Source organism: Lathamus discolor, chromosome 13, assembly GCF_037157495.1.
Source record: "Lathamus discolor isolate bLatDis1 chromosome 13, bLatDis1.hap1, whole genome shotgun sequence".
In the NCBI taxonomy this organism is placed as follows: domain Eukaryota; kingdom Metazoa; phylum Chordata; class Aves; order Psittaciformes; family Psittacidae; genus Lathamus; species Lathamus discolor.
Window position 1 is genome coordinate 7,955,766 of NC_088896.1, and position 17,416 is coordinate 7,973,181.

General features: G+C 41.5%; 2 protein-coding genes across 10 annotated transcripts in view; one reads left to right on the forward strand and one right to left on the reverse strand.

The window, feature by feature from the left end:
* Window positions 1-875: 875 nt before the first annotated feature.
* Window positions 876-3,294, reverse strand: LOC136021576 (cytochrome c oxidase assembly protein COX11, mitochondrial). Its single transcript, XM_065693957.1, has 4 exons — window positions 2,970-3,294; window positions 2,735-2,890; window positions 1,731-1,856; window positions 876-1,234 (listed from the first exon to the last, which is right to left on the reverse strand). The coding sequence occupies exons 1-4, from the start codon at window positions 3,273-3,275 to the stop codon at window positions 1,052-1,054; spliced, it is 771 nt and encodes a 256-aa protein (XP_065550029.1). The 5' UTR covers window positions 3,276-3,294; the 3' UTR covers window positions 876-1,051.
* Window positions 3,295-3,351: 57 nt separating this feature from the next.
* STXBP4 (syntaxin binding protein 4) overlaps window positions 3,352-17,416 on the forward strand; it is a 71,053-nt gene continuing 56,988 nt past the window's right edge. For 2 of the 9 annotated variants that reach the window (XM_065693943.1, XM_065693948.1), the window contains exons 1-8: window positions 3,352-3,461; window positions 4,886-5,007; window positions 11,621-11,694; window positions 11,884-11,979; window positions 12,938-13,007; window positions 13,810-13,884; window positions 16,033-16,118; window positions 16,811-16,937. In XM_065693943.1, coding sequence (XP_065550015.1) covers window positions 4,970-5,007; window positions 11,621-11,694; window positions 11,884-11,979; window positions 12,938-13,007; window positions 13,810-13,884; window positions 16,033-16,118; window positions 16,811-16,937 — 566 coding nt within the window. In that variant the 5' untranslated portion in view covers window positions 3,352-3,461; window positions 4,886-4,969. Of the gene's footprint in view, window positions 3,462-3,495; window positions 3,768-4,885; window positions 5,008-7,786; window positions 7,950-8,711; window positions 8,780-11,620; window positions 11,695-11,883; window positions 11,980-12,937; window positions 13,008-13,809; window positions 13,885-16,032; window positions 16,119-16,810; window positions 16,938-17,416 lie in introns of those variants that run through there. The other 7 variants (XM_065693949.1, XM_065693945.1, XM_065693947.1 and 4 more) reach the window with 7 other exon arrangements.

Here is a 17,416-nt window from a genome sequence, read left to right on the forward strand (position 1 = left end):
ATTAGCCTTACTTTATTAGCTCTCATCTGCTGAAAGGGGTGGAAAGAACTGGCCCAGCAAGTGATGTACTGGGCCAAGGTTCATTCCTGTCTGAGGTCACTTTAAACTTGCTCAACTCCCTCCTCACTTGCAAAGCTATGTTATTATCCCTACCCCACAGATAATGACCAAGTTACCTGAATACAGACTTGCATGTTGTGATGGTACATACAGCCCCTATGAGTACCTCAGAACTGATAACACTGCCGGACTTGAATGAGGTTGATTTCCTTTGGGGTTTTGAGACTCCTAGGCTACTAATTTAGGCTGCACTTTAGAGCAGTTGTTCAGGTACTGCCTTTCCCTTCAGAGCATTTCATACACAGGTTGTGGACGTGCCCAGTGTACTGAGTTGAACGCAGCATCAAAATTTGAGGGTGGCATTTCTAAATGGAACCCATACCATAGATTTGACGTGCTTACATCTACTCTTCCTCATTCAGATGATAACAGTCTGCTCTTACCAAATGAACTACAGATGCAGTACTAACTCAAGAGGCTGCATCACCTTCTGAATCATCATAACCTTCTGTGCCATAGGAGGGTTATGCAGCAATGCAGTCTGACTTTGTTCAGCTTTGAGACTTCATGAGCTGATTTCATTTTTTACTTTTTTATCAAGTAGCTTACATGGAAGTTACTTTTCAGAGGCAGAAATGCAATTTTAGATGATTAATGAACTGATTTCTTACTCTGTGTTTAAATGAAGATCTCATTTTACACTTGGGTTGAAAAATCTGCCTCACAGTACTGATTATTCCTCTCAGCAGTAGTGTTCCCTTCTATTGTCTGATGAAGAAATACTCATCCCTAAGAAATAATATTCCAACTACAGATGTTTTTTGTTTAGTTTAATAAAAATATATCCTTTCATAACAGCAGCATGTGCCCATGGTCGTTTAATAATATAATTTCATACCACACAGTATTCCCACAGTTCGTCCTTCCATGGAAGAATGGTTTCTAAACTGGTAATCAGGTACCAGAAGTTGAATTGGGTAGAGAGTGCCTGTTACTGATACCCAGGAAGTGGTAACTTCTGTCCTTCCTTTGCTTCAAAAAAGGTGTAAGAGAGAGTGATCAAATCAACTTTAGCCATTTTAGGGTCCTCTACAAATTCTGGGTCAATGTAGAAAAAGACAGGCATGTCCACTTCCTCTTGAGGATTTAGCCGTTGTTCTTCAAAACAGAAGCACTGAATGGGGTGGAAAGAAAAAACATAGTTAGACAACACTAGCTATGGTAAACCTAATCTCTGCCAACGTGACAGAGTTGCTGTCTTTCAAACTCCACTCTTATTCCCTGTACACCCCTATAATCCTGGGAAAGATCAACCCTATGAGCAACAAGACAGCAATTCTATTCCTTCTGTGTTACAGGGGAACAAAATGAGCTTTTAACAGTGTCCTCAGGTGCAAAGGGGCCAGGCTGGCTCACATCCTTGCCACCTGCCCCCAGTGCATGGCTACTAAATACCCTGTTATTTAGGAGCCACTCGAATCAGATGTGTGCTGCAGTTTGTTGTTAAGGTAGGATGACTAAAACTGAACTCATGTGCTGGCATTTGGAAAAATCAAGGTATCATCTCAAAATGCTCAAAACTAGACATGGATCCAGGATTAAAATGAGAAAGAGTCATAAATTCTCAGTCACATAGAGGAAAACGTGATCTTTGCGTTGTTCACACTTACCTGTATCTTGTTGAAGTACTGTCCTGCTTCAAAGGGTATTACATTGTACGTAGAGATTCCAATTATGGGTTTGTCAGTCGGGTTTTTCGCTTTGTAAAAGGCCAATGCTGTTTCTCCTGGCACCACCTGTATGAAGCAATTGCACAGTGCTACTGTTTTTGTTAATATACCACAGCACTGCGTCCTCAAACAGAGTTCTGTGGACTTCAGTTAGAATTATTTTCTCTTTTGCTGTGTCAGTTTACAAACATTTTGCTTATTCAGTTCCTACCCGTTCAAAATCAAATGCAGCATCAACAATGTTACGTATGTGCATTTTTAATCTTAACCTGTTTGCCAGCAAGACTTCCATTATTCCAAGCAGTTTAGCAGCTTTCTTAATATGTAGATTTATACAGGATGTACATTTAATATTTGAGGTTATTCTTTCTGAGCTGGACTTGGAAACCAATTGAGAAACGTAATTCCTTGTGAGAGTCTTCATTAAGAACTAGTTTTAAACAGTAAGGGTAGACTACAAAAATCAAACCAGTCCTACAAGGATAGAGGCAACAAGAGGTTTAGGTATATGGCTACACCATATATATTTTAAATGTATACACACACACGTTTTATGCGTATAAACATATACCAAATATACATGCTTGATGGCGTATATACTTTTGTGTATATAATTTTGGTGTGTATGTGTTGCGTATATAAAGTGATACACTTGATAGCGATTGGGGTTTGGTAGCCTGATGGGATGGCAGGGGAGCAGCTACGCTTCAGTTACACTACAAGAGGCACCAAGTCCTGCCCGAGTAGCAGGACCCTGCCTTCCCAACCCGCACCAACACGGTGCTGAAGCAGCAGCGCTCCAGGAGCATCTCAGTGTGGTTTCCCAACCCAGGGCCAGACCCACAAACCGGTGCCTGTGCGGCACCAAGGAGGTGGTACCCGGGGTGTTCAGAGCCCAGGTGCGAGCGGTTCAGGGCAAGCCGCGGGCGGGCGAGGGCACTCACGAAGATCTCGCTCTGCTGCGGTTTGAAGTTCCACTGCATGCTGGAGTGCACGTCCGCGTTGAAGGTGACCCTGATGACCCGGTCCCTCACCGGCTGCATGCTCTCGATCTGCTCCGAGCCGTGCCCAGCGCCCGTCGTGCCGCCCATGCCCGTGGCCTGGCAGAGAGAGCAGCAGTGAGAGACCCGCGCACCCCTCCGGGGCACGGGCAGGGACGGGCAGCGGTGCCCCGGGTACCTGGCAGTAGAGGCGGTAGAGCGGCACGGCCGCGTACGACATGCCCACCATGCCCACGGCGGCGGCGGCGATGTACGCCAGCGCCGACCGGTTCCGGCGCCGCCATTCCTCCTCCTGCTTGCGGGTGAAGGGGTTGGAGCTCCGCAGCCCGCGGGCCCCCCCCGGCACCGACACCCAGGGCCCGCCCCGAGCCCTCCCCTCCAGCCGCGGGGGCACCCGGCCCAGCACCGGCGCCCACCGCGGGCCCGTGCCGCCGGGGAGCCGCAGCGCCCCGCAGCGTGCCCAGCGCCACCCGCACAGCCGCATGCTCGGGGGCGCGCGGGCGGCTCCTCTCGCGAGATCAGGCGCACGGGGTGTGCGCGCTCCCGACGCGGCGTGGGGCCGGCTCGGTGCTGCCGTGCGCCGCCCCCCCCCGCGGGGCTTAGGGCTCGGGGCAGTCCCCGCCGCCGCCGCCGGTCGGTGCCCCCCCTCGGGCGGCGCTTTGCTATCGAGGTAACTGCTGCGGCCGCGCAGACCGGCGGGCCCCGCACCGGGCGGGTTTGGTTTGCTGCGGGGCCGCCGGAGCTCTGCCAGTAGCGAAGCGCGGCCGGGGGCGGCGGGTCCTGCCCGGGTAGCGCAGGGCGGTCACTGCGGCGGGCGGCGGTGAAGCCCCCTTCGTGCTGGGGCCCCTCATCACCGAGCGTTGTGTGTGCAGAGTGAGCGGGCACCGCTCCGGGGTACCAGCGCGGGGAGGAGAGGACTCCATCCCTTCGCGTTCCCGCTGTTGTCTGGACGCTGACACCGGTATTCCCCGTTCAGGTGCACTCCGTAGGGTGTGAGGGTTTGGTTTTGTTTAGGCACAGATGTTGACACGCTGCGGTGATTGAGACCGGCTGCGAACAGCAGCCACCGGCACAGGTGGCCCCTGGACTACAGCAAACTTTGCCGTAGCAGTGCTCGAGTTTACTGCTTCAGGGCGCTGCTGCTCTTCTCCTGTGCCGGTTCCAGTAACGTGAATCATTCAGTGCCTTGTACGTCCTGATAGCACTTCTTTTACCGTTTAGATGTGTTGAATAAGAGGCTCACAAAGCCCAGAATGAAGCGATATTGTGGTGTTCTCTGTACTTAAACGGTGTTGTTTTTTTTTCTGATCCTTTAGCAAGAGATGTGAAACATTTACTGCAGGAAAACTTCTGCTATTCCAAAGTGAACTTACCAGTGTTTTTTTCATGCAGAAATACAGCAGGAATTGTTCAGTGGGGTTTTATGTTGGCTGGTGCTGTGCACCCAGGGAGGCTGTTGTATTTCAGCCCACGTTGTAGCATATCACTGGTGCCAGTAGCACCTGTGGCTGTCTTCTCCCTGTGCACTGTTCAGAGAGTTCCTTGTCCTGCTTGTATCATGTCTTAGGAGTAATGATCTTTTCTGGTTGGCAGCCGTGTGAGGGTTCATGAAGCCTGCGTCTGACATATTTCACGTGAGAATCCCATAGGCCTAAACACTAGATATTAAGTTAAAAAAGGTGAGAAAACAAGACACAAAAAACACCCAGTCATGTTCAAAACAAGATTCCCTCCCCAAGTAACCATCCCTGGAAATAGATTGTGTTTGTCTTTAGCAGTTACACTGATTTATCCTGGAGTTGTAATCTCACCTATTTCATTTCTTAGATTTTAATCACGTGGGGTTCAGGTTCACCCTAATTCCTGTCTCATAGACGAAGAGGAAGTTAAGATGTCAGAAGTTTTGGTACAATATATAGTGCAGCCTGAGTTAACTGCTTCCTTTCTTCAGTGATGAAGTGTATGTGCTTTGTGATGAAAGTTCTCTTTTCCCACTTGCTTTCGGCTGGTCAGTAACAAACAAGAATAGTTGTCAGTGTCTGATGCTAAACATTGCCGTGTAAGTTTCAAGAAGTGGTTTCTCCTTTCTTACAGCAGCTATTATCCTGCTTAGGAGCCAGAGCTACCTGTGTCAGAATCCTTCATTCTGATCTTCAGCAAAAGTAGCGCGCTAAGAAGATGTCCAGTACAGACCCCCTAACAAATACAGACGAAAAGTAAGTACTTTTATCCCCATACATACACACACAGGGGTACCATTGCTGGGTTGTAATCTGCAGTTTCATTAGTAGCATCTTGTTTTGATAAAAAAGCTTTGGTATTGAAACAGTCTGAAGCAACCTCTTGGAAAAGCTAATACCAACACCAGTGAATTTACACATAAAGTGAGGAAATAGCTCTGAAGCTTTTCATTAAGTTAATCAGCACTTGGTTTAGACTGGTTCTTGCAGAGATAGAACCCCACATAGAAATTCCTTAATGCTTCTCCAGCTATGAAAACGTGTTCGTAAAGTATATAGCAAATGACTCCCTTGTACATCTAGGGCACCTACAGTAATGTAAGACACTGCATAGAGCTTATGTATGAAAATACATTACTTTTTGAGAATACTCTGCATGCTTTAATATTTTGTATGTAGTGCTTTGGAACCACCTTGGTTTTTATCAGCGCCATGGGATATTAAATGGTAATTATATTCATTCTCTAAACTGTAATATTATCCACTTAAAAGTCGGATCGGATTCGAAATGGCAGACATGGATTCAGTGTGATTGAAAATCCTAACTCCCAAACATCTAACTAACCATGCCAACACTGTCATCAAAACCTTAACTAAAGACAGGCACAGACAGTTCGTGCTGGACTATCATGTTTGCTGTGCTTGTGCAATAGAATCCAGCAAATGGTATTCAAAAGCTTTGTCAAACAGTTCGACGTAGATTTTGAATTACGCCACTTCATAAATAAGTTGGTTTTTTTTTTTTTAATAAATCCACAAAATAGCAAAAAAGGGATGCAAACACTCTGTTTGCTGGAAATGCAGGGACTGCATCTACAAAACAGCTGTGACTTGCCACACTTGTGGAAGGTGCATTGTATGAGTAGGTACTAGATCACTGAATTCCAGTGTAAGAGATGCATATAACTGCACTTCAGCTGCATGGTGGTGGAAGACTATAATTTTCTATACCTATTTATTTTCTGGGAGACAGTATCAATGCACAATGCTTCAAGAATGCACATGGTTATATGTTAATTGAGGTTTACCTAAACTTTAAATAATACCTTTCTTCTCTGCACAAGGGGTTAGCCCCAAACCATTCATGCTTCCCTCCAATTGCAATGTTGCTCAAGCCTTTTTTCATGTTTAACAATTGCCATGTAATGACATGTGTTTTCTTTTAATCTTTATGACTTAATCAGCAAAATGTATTTTGCATAATTGGTGGGTTTGGATAGATCAGCAGGGTTTGCTCACACCGTATGATACAGCGTTCTCTTGGCTGTCGTCCTTAGTACCATAACCCGTTTAGGGTTAATGAACCTGAAAGGTGTGATTGACTTGTACAGGATTTTTGTAACAGGCCTTTGTTTCGTTTATAACACAAAGATCTTGTGAATCGTGGCTCTGAAGATTCTGCACATCGTTCCGTCATGTGCTAAATTCTCCTGTAATCTGTCTCAGTTGCTAAAGCATTACAAAACTTCCTTTGGGAAAGGCGAGTCATAATAGTGTTGCCAGAATAGAATAGTTTACTGGCTGTTTGAGAACAGATCCCGGTTTGTTTGCTGCATAAAGTAACACATGATGTCTCTTGAAAATTTAGTCTTACTGATACTAGGTTTTATGGAGTTTGAAGTTGTTACGGTATTCCTAGATCTTTCTGGAAGGAAGAAGTAGTTTCTGTTCCCCCGAGTATGTTCTTGAAAGGCAGGGAACTTGCAAGAGAGGCAATGATACCATTTTTCTATATGAGACCTTTGGAAACACTAAAAGCAGCACAGCAGCAGAATTTTCAGGTAAGGAGGGATTGAAGCTTTGGGGGTGAGTTCAGGCTGTATCGTTTACATTGAAGGAGGGATGGAGGAGCAGTTGTTTGAACAAGTGATGTATTACTGATAATAACTCTAATAAAAAGGGCTGGGAGCAATAAGCTTAATCCTAGTTTATATGTGCTTAAATTGTTTGGAAGTGTGTCATGTCTGGTCTAATAAAACTAAGTTTTTGCTGCTTAATAATGGAAAAGCGTAGCCTGGAGCTGTACTTTTAACGGGAGGTGGGTGGTGGGTGTGTTTCTGTTGCAGAAAGCGCATCTCTGGGAACAAGTTGTATTGGTCTGAGCGATTTGTTTTGACAAATGTTCCTCATACTGATACCACTGATTGAATTCCTCTGCTGCCAAGACAGTTTTGTTGGAAAAAGGCTGTTGGCATTTTATGTTCTGTAACCTGGCCTGCAGCACATCTAATTGATTATGATCCTTGGAATATCAGTACCTTTTCTTTCATATCAGACTGTGATGCCAGCAGGGTTAAACTGATGGAGAAGAGACTATGAAGAGTCAAGTTTTCTTCACTGAATGCATGTGAGCAGTCCAAATGGTGCCAGTGGAGTTCTATATGCTCTGGGAACTGGGGAGGTTGCTTCATATTCCCCACTTCCACCACTGCTTTGCTCTTTCATCTGTGGTGGGTCACTTCACCCTTCTTTACCTTGGGCATGCAGAGTGGACTGGCCTCTGTATATTTGAACACTACACAGCACATCACCTACAAGCGAACAGATCCTTCCTCAGAATGAAACCCCAGTCACTACAACTTTAAAACAGAAGAAGGTGCCTGAGCTCAGCGTGTGCATTCCTGGCATAGCTGAGCTGTCCTGCTGTGCAGCTCCAGACGTTGACAGATGCTGTCTCATCACAGGGTTACTCCCTTTCTCCTGAAACTCAGTGCAGATAGAGCATTTTGTTTTCTTTTTAAACTGCAGTCTCTGTGCGATCTTTGAAAGAGGAGGAGTAATGGGAGTGCATGTTCTGGTGCAAGCATGGAAGGAAATAGCAGTTAACAGAGCTGATGTTGAGTGCTCAGATCTCCTGAAGATACATCTCTGACAGACCCAGCCTCAGATCAGAAGAGAGTCTTACTCTGGGAACAGTGGTATATGTTTTTTTCACCTGGATTATGCTCAGTGTAATGATATAAATTCACCATTTTTATTCGATTTCACAAAAAGAAAACCCACCAAAACCAGTATCAGCTTCCATTTCTAGAGAAAATATAAAAGTTATGTGCTATCTTTTGACTGTTGTATATTGAACTACTAAAAACCAAATTAAAGCATGACACAAGTCAATGCTGTGATTGAGAATGTAAAGTAATAGCATGATGGCATTTGTTTCATTAATGCTTCCAGTCTGTCTGCTTTGCTGGCTTTCCCTTTTGTGTGTGGATGTACATAATCCAGTCTGCTAGGAAGATTGCTTTAGAAAGGTCATGAGTTACTGCTTTTGACCTTGTTTGGAGGGAGTGTCTAAATGAACTATTGGAAGCACATGAGAAAATAAGTTTGCTTTAATTACTGCATTTGCTTTCAGCTGCTGGATAGAGACTCTATAATCACAGCTGTACCAAGTGCAAGTCAATTTTCTCTCCTTTGCGTTTATCAGGGTTTAAAATTGCTATACATTTCCATTTGAAAGAGAGAAAAAGTAAACATTACCTTGATAGGTGCATTAGTCCATGTGACGCAGAGGGTTTCAGAGCAGATTAAGTAGGCAGAGACACTCGTCTCGAGCTCTGTCTGTTTGGGGTTTTCTTTAGTAACAGAAATTGTCCTGCACGTACCCTGTATCCGGCTGAATTGGAAACCTCGGCTGTATTTTGGTTGCTTTGTCACTGCCTTTGCTGCCGTGCTGAAGAATGTCTTTGCTCTCACCAGGAGATGAAGATGAACCAGAGCGTTTTGATGGTCTTTCTCTCTTATACTGGTATGCTTAACCATTAGGTTCTGATAGCATTTTCTAGTCTGTAATTGGGGAAAGTACAGTAAAGATAATTTAAAAGCTGTAGATTTTCTCAGCTTCTTTTCATTAGCAGATGGAGTTTATAATTTAGATTTTTGTGTCAAATAATACTTATTTTGTGAGGGAAGGGTGTTATTTGTCCATTGATAAACCTAGGTAAGCATTTTGTCTGTACACAAAAATGACTAGTAAGTTGAAATACAGATCAGAGGAATGTGCACAGCTGTATATTCTGCTAAGACTCTAGAAGATACGAAACATAAAGCTGTGAACTTCCTTGTGTATGCTGCTAAAAACTAATAGAAAACGGTATAAAAGGTTTCATTTTAATTGCCTTTAATAGACCATCTACACAAAACGATACTAGCCCGGTCTATCAGCATTGCAGAACTTCTGTAAGAGCATTGAGTTTAGTATATTTTAGTGTTACACGGTTAAATATTGTGGAGTCTTGCTTGCTTATTTGATGTGTCGTCTCTCATTTTCTGTGTGCTAAACCCTTGCTTACAAGTGGTTTTGCACGAGTTCTCAAGGCATGAACCGTGACATCTGATTGTTTCATTTGAAGACCCATCTCTTACATTATATGGGATTAAAAACTAACACCAGAAGTCAGCAAGAGGCAATATGCTAAACAAATTTGGGGCACTTGAAGATCCTTGTCTTTTATGTGATAAAGTTACTTTAAACCACGTGTACTGAAGGGATTTAATCTTTAGAGCATAAATACAAACTGAATGTTTTGTAAAGGGGTCTGGTCAAAGTGTCAGTTCTTTTTAATTCTAAGTGGCAAAATCATGACAATTTCACTGTTTCAGAGGTATCTTATTCCTCTCCATTGTGAATTAGTAGTTTGTATGTGCTCTGTATCCTCTTTGTCAGTGGTTGTGATGTGTCTTTTGCAAGTATTGCCTGTTACTTCTAGAAATGTGGATCCTTTCTTAAGTGTTCTGTGCCTAGATTAGATCGTATTTATACAGTCATGGTGCGTGGTTGCATATAGGTAGGTTCTGTGATTCCTGGTGAACTCTGAACTTTAAAGTCTGAGATTTGATCTTTTCAGGCTTTACTGAAGTGAACTTCTGTGTGAAGTGGAAATAGCATTTGTTCTTGCTTTTTTGTGGTACTAAAAGCCACTATGTGAGAAGTGCTGAGAGGATGGCAGAGCCAGGAACAGAATAGGAGTAGCAAAAGGCAAGACAAACAGAATAATTGTCAGTAATAAATAATAAATAATAAAGATCATTGTACCTTGTTTAAGTTTTCAAAGGAAATCAGGACAGACCTGTAAAGGGCATGACTAGCATGTTGCCTTTTAGCTTCGAAACCGTTTAAATTCATGGGATAATTGAAGTGACAATACTAGGTAGTAATTCAGAATACTCTGCTGTTGTAGGAGTAATCGTATCAACAAAGTTCTGTTAGAGAAATAGCAGATTTAAGGATTTATTCCTTTCAGACTGTGATTAAGTAAAAGCGGTTTGATTCACTTTTAGCCTTAGAAAGTGTACTTTACGGCTGTCGCATAGGGACAAGGTCATGTGCAGTCTTGTCAGTGCCCAAATACCCTAACGGGGTTTCATCAGTTCTTTTTAGCCTGTGAAACAGACACTTCAAGAGATACTGCAGTGAAGGTGGGTGTTTGAAGCAGAGGCTTCCTGTTTCTGTGTTTCTAAGGATGAATTACTAGGTCCGTTCTTACGGCCGGCGTTTCTAAAGGAAGGGCTAGTTTTGCAAATACTTGGGAATTTGAGGTTGTGGAACAAATTCTTGCTTTTCAGAGCAAGTGCTTATCCCTTGGTAAAAATCTCATCCCGTTTTCTTGCACAAAGCCAGAAAGAATTATGTATGTTGTTCAGAAGCTGGATCTCCTGCCTGGTGCTAGAATTTAGGGACATCTGGACCTTCTGGAATTCTCTCTTCCCTCTGGCATGGTACCGTTTAATGCCATGTACAGAAATCCCCACTTTCAGGCATGGAGTTCAGGCTGTGTGCTGGATTTGGTAGCATGGGAGGATTTGGGTCACTATGTCCTCCACTTTGATCTTCTTTTCCTTCTGCTAATGATTTCTAGTTGTTCCATTTCACTTCAACATTATGCTCTAGAAAATGCAACTCACTACCTAATATAGAGCAATATGTAGGTCAAAGCAGAAAAACCTAAGTGGTGCTTCTGCTTTTTTCTGGAAGGGACCTGGTGAGACTTCTCCAAAGTGAGAGGACAAAGGAGCTGGATAAAAAAATACACTTGGATTTTTAATGATAATTCATCTAAATTGAAATAAAAACTGGAAATGGGTAACCTGGATTTATAGGAATTCTTGACTCTTTGCATTCTCGGAGCTGATGCTGATGGTGTGTCTGATGGAGCTGTAAGTGTAGGCTTCAAAACTCTTAATCCTTCCCTAATTCTTCAGCATTGTCAACTGCCTCCAGAATACTTGTCTGCCTTTAGACCATTTCACCTCAAAATTCTATGTTAGATCTCTTAGAAAACATTTTTGTATACACTGTCCTCACTGTGGTTTTGGTTTAGTATTCATTACCTGATCTAAGATGTTATGATACAGGGGTTTTGCCCAAAGGCTAAGATGATCCAGATTGTGGGATTTTGTTTCTATTTAATTATAATCCTTTTATTATAAAGAAAGTGGAATTCATAATTCAGCCTGAAATGCTTTGAGGGAAGAGGAATATACTTCATTTTACCTTGCCATCTAATATTAGCTGTGAGGAGACTGATTTTTCACTGGGGAAAGAAGGGGTGCTGCAGAGGGATTTAATGGATTTTATTTTATTCCTTAGGACTATTATGGGCCCTCATGGAATCAATCGAGCTGTGCACCGCATTTCTTTTTCTGACTGTCAAAATGGATTAGGTAATCCCATTCCACATTCTCTTGATTCAGAGTAAACCAAATATAAAAGCACCTGGTGAGGTTTTCCACTTCACACTGTCGTTAGTAGGAATTTCATTTATCTAGCTTTTAAGGATTTGACTGTAAATCCATTCAGGACAGTAGGTGGAATAACCAGTTTCTTTCTTGTTTCATTTGTTTCTTCTGCAGGAGTTAAAATTATTGGAGGTTATCGGGCACAAACAGCAGAAGATTATGGGATTTTCATAAAGAGAATTCTACCTGGAGGAGTTGCTGCTGTAGATAGTAAGTAATTTTAAAGGTTTTATTATATATATTATAATGCATATAAAAGCTGTCAAGTCATCTTTGGTTTACTTCGTGGATAAGGGTACTTAAAGTGTGATTTAGTCAGAGTTCATGATGCTTTGGCGTACTTTAAAATGGAGAAACAAAATTTGGACCCTTCATGGGAAAAGATTTTAATACTGTCAGTTCTTGAAAATGTGTGCAGATCTCAAGTTGGCTGGTGTGAAAGCAGTTGGCAATCTCAGCACTGCTAAATGAGCATTGAGATTCTGGCCTTTTAATTCCTAAAGGATAAGAGTAGTGTTTCCTTTATAAAGCTAGTGATTTTTAGTAAGTTCTGGTTATTTATTTTTTAATGGGGGTTAAGATGTTCAGAAGAAATCATACTAGGCAGAGTTTGCAGTAACAAAGTTGTTAGTACAGACTGCACTTCTGTCGTAGGTCTGTATATGGCGGGTTTGAGATTCCAGCTGGCCTTGTGCACAATGATCATTGAAAATAATCTATATCTACTTCAAAAGGGGTTGCTCCTAAACTTGAGATTTACAGAGGGTTACAAATAAAATTGGTTCTAAAAACATCTTGTGGATATCTTTATGGATGTATAAAATGTTAATGCATTCATATGTGCTTACTTACATCTATGTTAAGCACTGAAATATAAATTCTAGTCCCACAAGTGTAAATAATACAAAGAGCTAAATAACATTCATTTTCAGTGACTGTGCTGTGATTTGTACAACTGATTGATAGTTACTAGTCTTATCACAGTAACCTAGATTAATTAGGATCAGAACCTGATCTGCTATAAGTAATAAGGCTGTACATTGTACAGTAAATGTGATGTTTATTGCATTAGGTCACATAAAATTGAAAGTCCCTGTTTTATTACTGTGATTACATATGTTTACCATTTTCCTATTGATTCATGCATTACTGTTGATTTCTTTACAAGGCCGTTTGCTCACTGGCGACCTGATTTTGGATGTCAATGGAGAAAACTTAATTGGAGTAACCAATGAAAGGTATGTTTGTTCCGATTACTAAATGTTCATCGGTCTTGGAATATTATATGCGGATTTTTTTGGCCATTACTGACCACTGATTTCATAGAGCACACTTGAGTTCCTTGGGGTTCAACTAGCAACTAATTTATCCTGTAAATCTAATTCAGCAAAACTACCTTGGAATTGTTTTATAAGCTTTTATAATGACAGAATAAGATAGTTTCTTAATGACATAGATTACAGAATGTATGTGAAAATAGCATTAAAATACATTAAGTTGTTAAAATATTTGTATAACTATCCGTAGGTTCAGTACTGGTGAATGTGAATGATGCAGCCAGGAAGTATCATTTTTAGTGATGAAGGAGAAACTGTCCAGGAAAACCTGTAGAACTTGTTGGATGGTTTCTGTAGCTGGATCACCAGGGATCAGCACAGCTTAGCTGAAGACATAGGTAAAAAATTCAAAGATAAATTACAGTAACTGTTGTTGAGAGCAGTACCTGGGCAGATGTTCTCCTCTGGTGCAGGCTGTTAATCCAGAAGGAATTCCAGGAAGGCAGTAAGGTGGACCAAGGAGAGATGAGAACAAAAGGGAAGGGGAAGAGGGCAATCCCAGTTTATTCTTGGCATAGATTCACCACAGTTCTCCGATGCTTCATTTGGGTTATGCTGCTGGCAAGCATTTCTCTCTGTTTCTGGCAGTGAAAATGATAACTACACTAACAGTTTGTCCATTCTCCTGCTCTTTTAGCACTACTCACCATGTACTTCTTGCCAGCACCTTGGTTTATTTATTTGGCTTTCCCCCCCCTTCTAGGGCTGTTGACATCTTGCGAACAGCATCAGCGTCTAACCACATGTCTCTGCTGGTTGCTAGAGATGAAGAAGCAAAGTAAGAAAAGATAAAACATTGCTTTAACCTCAGAGCTAATGAAAAGCCAGAGCTACGTCTAAGGTTGGGGGGGTGGGCTTGCATGTGTTTTTCTGTCAGATTAGTTTAATCGCAAAATTGCACCACATGTCACATTTTTCCGTGTTAGGATTTGATACCAATTCTGAGACTGTTTGCATCAATTAAAGTAGCAAGCTTAGGCCAATTTCAGCTTAATGAAGAGGATTGAAATGTTATGTTACCAGCTAATGCCATTACAAATCATTTACTGTGATAATTTTATTTTATACTTCTCACAAAGAATCGGGGAACCCGTTAGACCTGCAGTGCCACAAGACTGCGTGGTTTAAGCTGGTCTTGCCTCCTGAAAAAAGACATTTAGGGATTGTTTCACCCCGGAAGTTTACTTTTTAGTCTTTCGTGAGCCTTTGAATTAGCTCGGGTAAGTAGGTTAAACTGCTCAGTGCAGTAGGTAGTCTAAAATACATCCATTGTAAGGACATTTATGTTAAATATTGCTCTAATCTTGCCCTTCAAAGTTAAGCACATAAAGCAATATTGGCAGCAAATCGTCGGAAATGGCAGGATCCAGGTCTCTATCGCCTCAGATCTCTGGAGGAGATGGCTGTTATGTAACCACATTTGATAATCATTGCAACAGTACCTGCTGTTATTTGCCTTTCCTGGGATGTTCCCTTTACAGACTAATCTGTCCATAAAGGAATTTTCTCTAAATTCCTTTAGCCTTTTGCCCAATCTAAGCTTCCTCTTCCTGTGCTTGTATATTTTGTATGTGCCAGACATTTAAATCCCTCTGTAACCTCTGACCTCTCCTTTTTTTTTTTTCAGACTGCCTAGATATATGTGAGGTCCACTCTTAATCTGCTTTTATCTCAAGCATACTGACCTAGTTCCTCCAAAGTCCTTGAATAATTCAAATCTCTCAGTCCTTTTCCTGTTCTGGTGTGTGTGTGCAGAAGATGTCACTGCGCTCAGTCCTCACTCAGGCACCTGTGGATTAATTCCCTGTGACTGTAAATCCTGTGCTAAAAGCTGGTTTGATTTACACTCAGCTGTGTTTATGGCTATTCCCTGCCTCTGGCGTTAGTTAATAAATCTTGTCTTTAATGCATCCAGCAGATACGAGCAACCCTCTGCAGTCACTGGAATTACTTGGGAATTATGTTCCCAGCAATCAGTTAATTTATGTTCTCTCTAATTCTATGGTATTAATTTGCTGATGTTTCTGGCTCCCATCATTCTTTATTATCTCTTTTTTTCTAATCTGTTATCACTGAGGTAACCATAGCTCAGATTATAAACTTCTCTAAATTAAGCTGTGCCCAGATTAACCAAGAGGGTTTGTTTTCTCTTCAATACATGTCGTATGGGATGCACATCTTTGCCACTGTCTTGCCCATTTGTTACAGTATGATTGGTTTCGGCAAAGAACTTCTCCTTTTGTTCTTTATCACTGTTTTTTCCACAGTGCCTCTAACCAAGAATTTCCCTTTATTTCATCAGTTGGGGATGTAAAAACAGGTTTCATAATGAAAAAGATAAGCAAAGCCCAGGCGTGCACATTATTTAATATGTAATGAGATCTACCTCAGACCCTGTATTCCTGAGAAAGCTAAGGAGAAGTTAAAAATTTGCATGTTTTACTTATTCTTGAATAACTAATGAATATATATTTTCTATTTTCTCTTTTTTTGAGGTGCCACATCTTTGTTTACCAGCCTCTGCTGGGTTCTTGTTTAGTGTAGTTAAACTAAAAGCATTCTTTAAACATATTCATATGCTATAGGTGTATTATGTGATTGCTTCTGATGGTAATAACTTGGTTTGGACCTCACTATATCACAGTCCTATTCTCTGTTGTTGACTTGAACTAAAAGTTTTGAAATGGGGGGTAATAATCAAGCTTTTCTACTATTAGTCCATTTCATTCACAGTCTGTTGCTATTCCACCCTTAGCCTTCTCTATTGCACCAACTTTTCCTTGCCTCTTCTGAATATTGGATAGGGCTTTCTTCTTTCAGTTGAGGTTGAGCTGCCTTCTCTGAGGAAGGGAAACTGTCCAGTAGAAACAGTAGGAGGTTTCAAAGGGTGCATTTAAACCTGCAGAGTATCGTTTTATTGCCACAGGAAGGAATTTCATGACCTGATGGATAAATACGGCTCTCACAGTGACATCAACTCGGCCAGAGGTTCTCCAACACAACCATTATCTGGTGAGCGATTGCTTCCCAACCTGATGTAATCCTGTGGGATAGTAGTCCTGCTTCGCTGGAGTAGAAACCTGCACTTAAAACTCTTTTCATTTGGGGGGAGGATATATTGAAGGAAGTGACTGCAAATCAGGCCAAACACACGTTTATTTAGTCTGTAACAGTTTGTACTTGAAGCATGCACCTTGTAGGGTTTGAGTGTCAGTTTCCTCAACTCTTAAAATAAATATACTACTGCCTACATTCAGCAAGTTTAATCAATGAACAGCATGAAAAGTATTTGGTGCTTGTACATTTCAAAGTACTAATGAAAATTTGAGCTACAATACCATGAATTCTAATCCTTGTGGAATTGTTGCCTGATTAGGATGCCTTTATATAGCCTGAGTTTCAACATATATCTATATAGCATGAGGGATTGTTCTTTAGGAAAGACAGTTGAGATTTATTTAATTGCTTTTGAACCCCGTTTGAAAAACCCATCGGGTGCTGTGTTTTGAAGAGTTAACCCTGGGTGATTCACAATTCTTACGCTGTTTAGACTTAATCTTTCTCTTGGTTGTCTGATTGCTTGTAGTTTGTGTTTCCTAATATAGAAATAGTCCTACTGAGCTTCCTTCCGTGAGTTGAAATTTTGTTCTTTTCCCCTAATGTGTGCTTTAATTTCTTTTTTTCATTATTTCTTCTTTTTTAAGCAAAATCCAGTGACAGCCCTTCTGGGTCATCCTCAAGGTCACAGAGCCCTCAGTTGCATCCGAAGGATAATGTCACCACCAGCAGCAGAAATAATTGTGGCCCAGCACCATTCCCAAAGCTTGCAAAGTAATCTCCAAACCCGACTGTAACTCTCTTGTGTGAGCTATAGAAAATGTTGTATTTGGCTGGTCAGGAAACGTTTGGGTTGAGCGCTAAGTTTTCAGTTGTATTGATTCATTTCTTAAATCGTATAGTTTGCTATACCATTGATACTGCAAAATTTCAGTTTTCATAAGTCATTATTCTCATTTATTTATTGCTTTAGAAATAGATTAATCAGGTTGACTTTTGACTTCTAATGAATTGATTCTTCTGGTGTGTGTGCACCCAGGTAGTCCCATAAGCCTTGGTCGGGTATATACGGTAGATATATACAGTAGAGAGGAACTTTTAGCCTTGTAAAATAACCTATTAATTCTTTCTGTAACTGCCAGAATTGTGCTGTTGATTTTGTAGTAAAGAAGCAGCGCAATGTTTGAACATGACGGTTATGTCCACTCTATTAGTTGTTGTAATATGTATTTGTGAAATCAGTAAGAGAATGA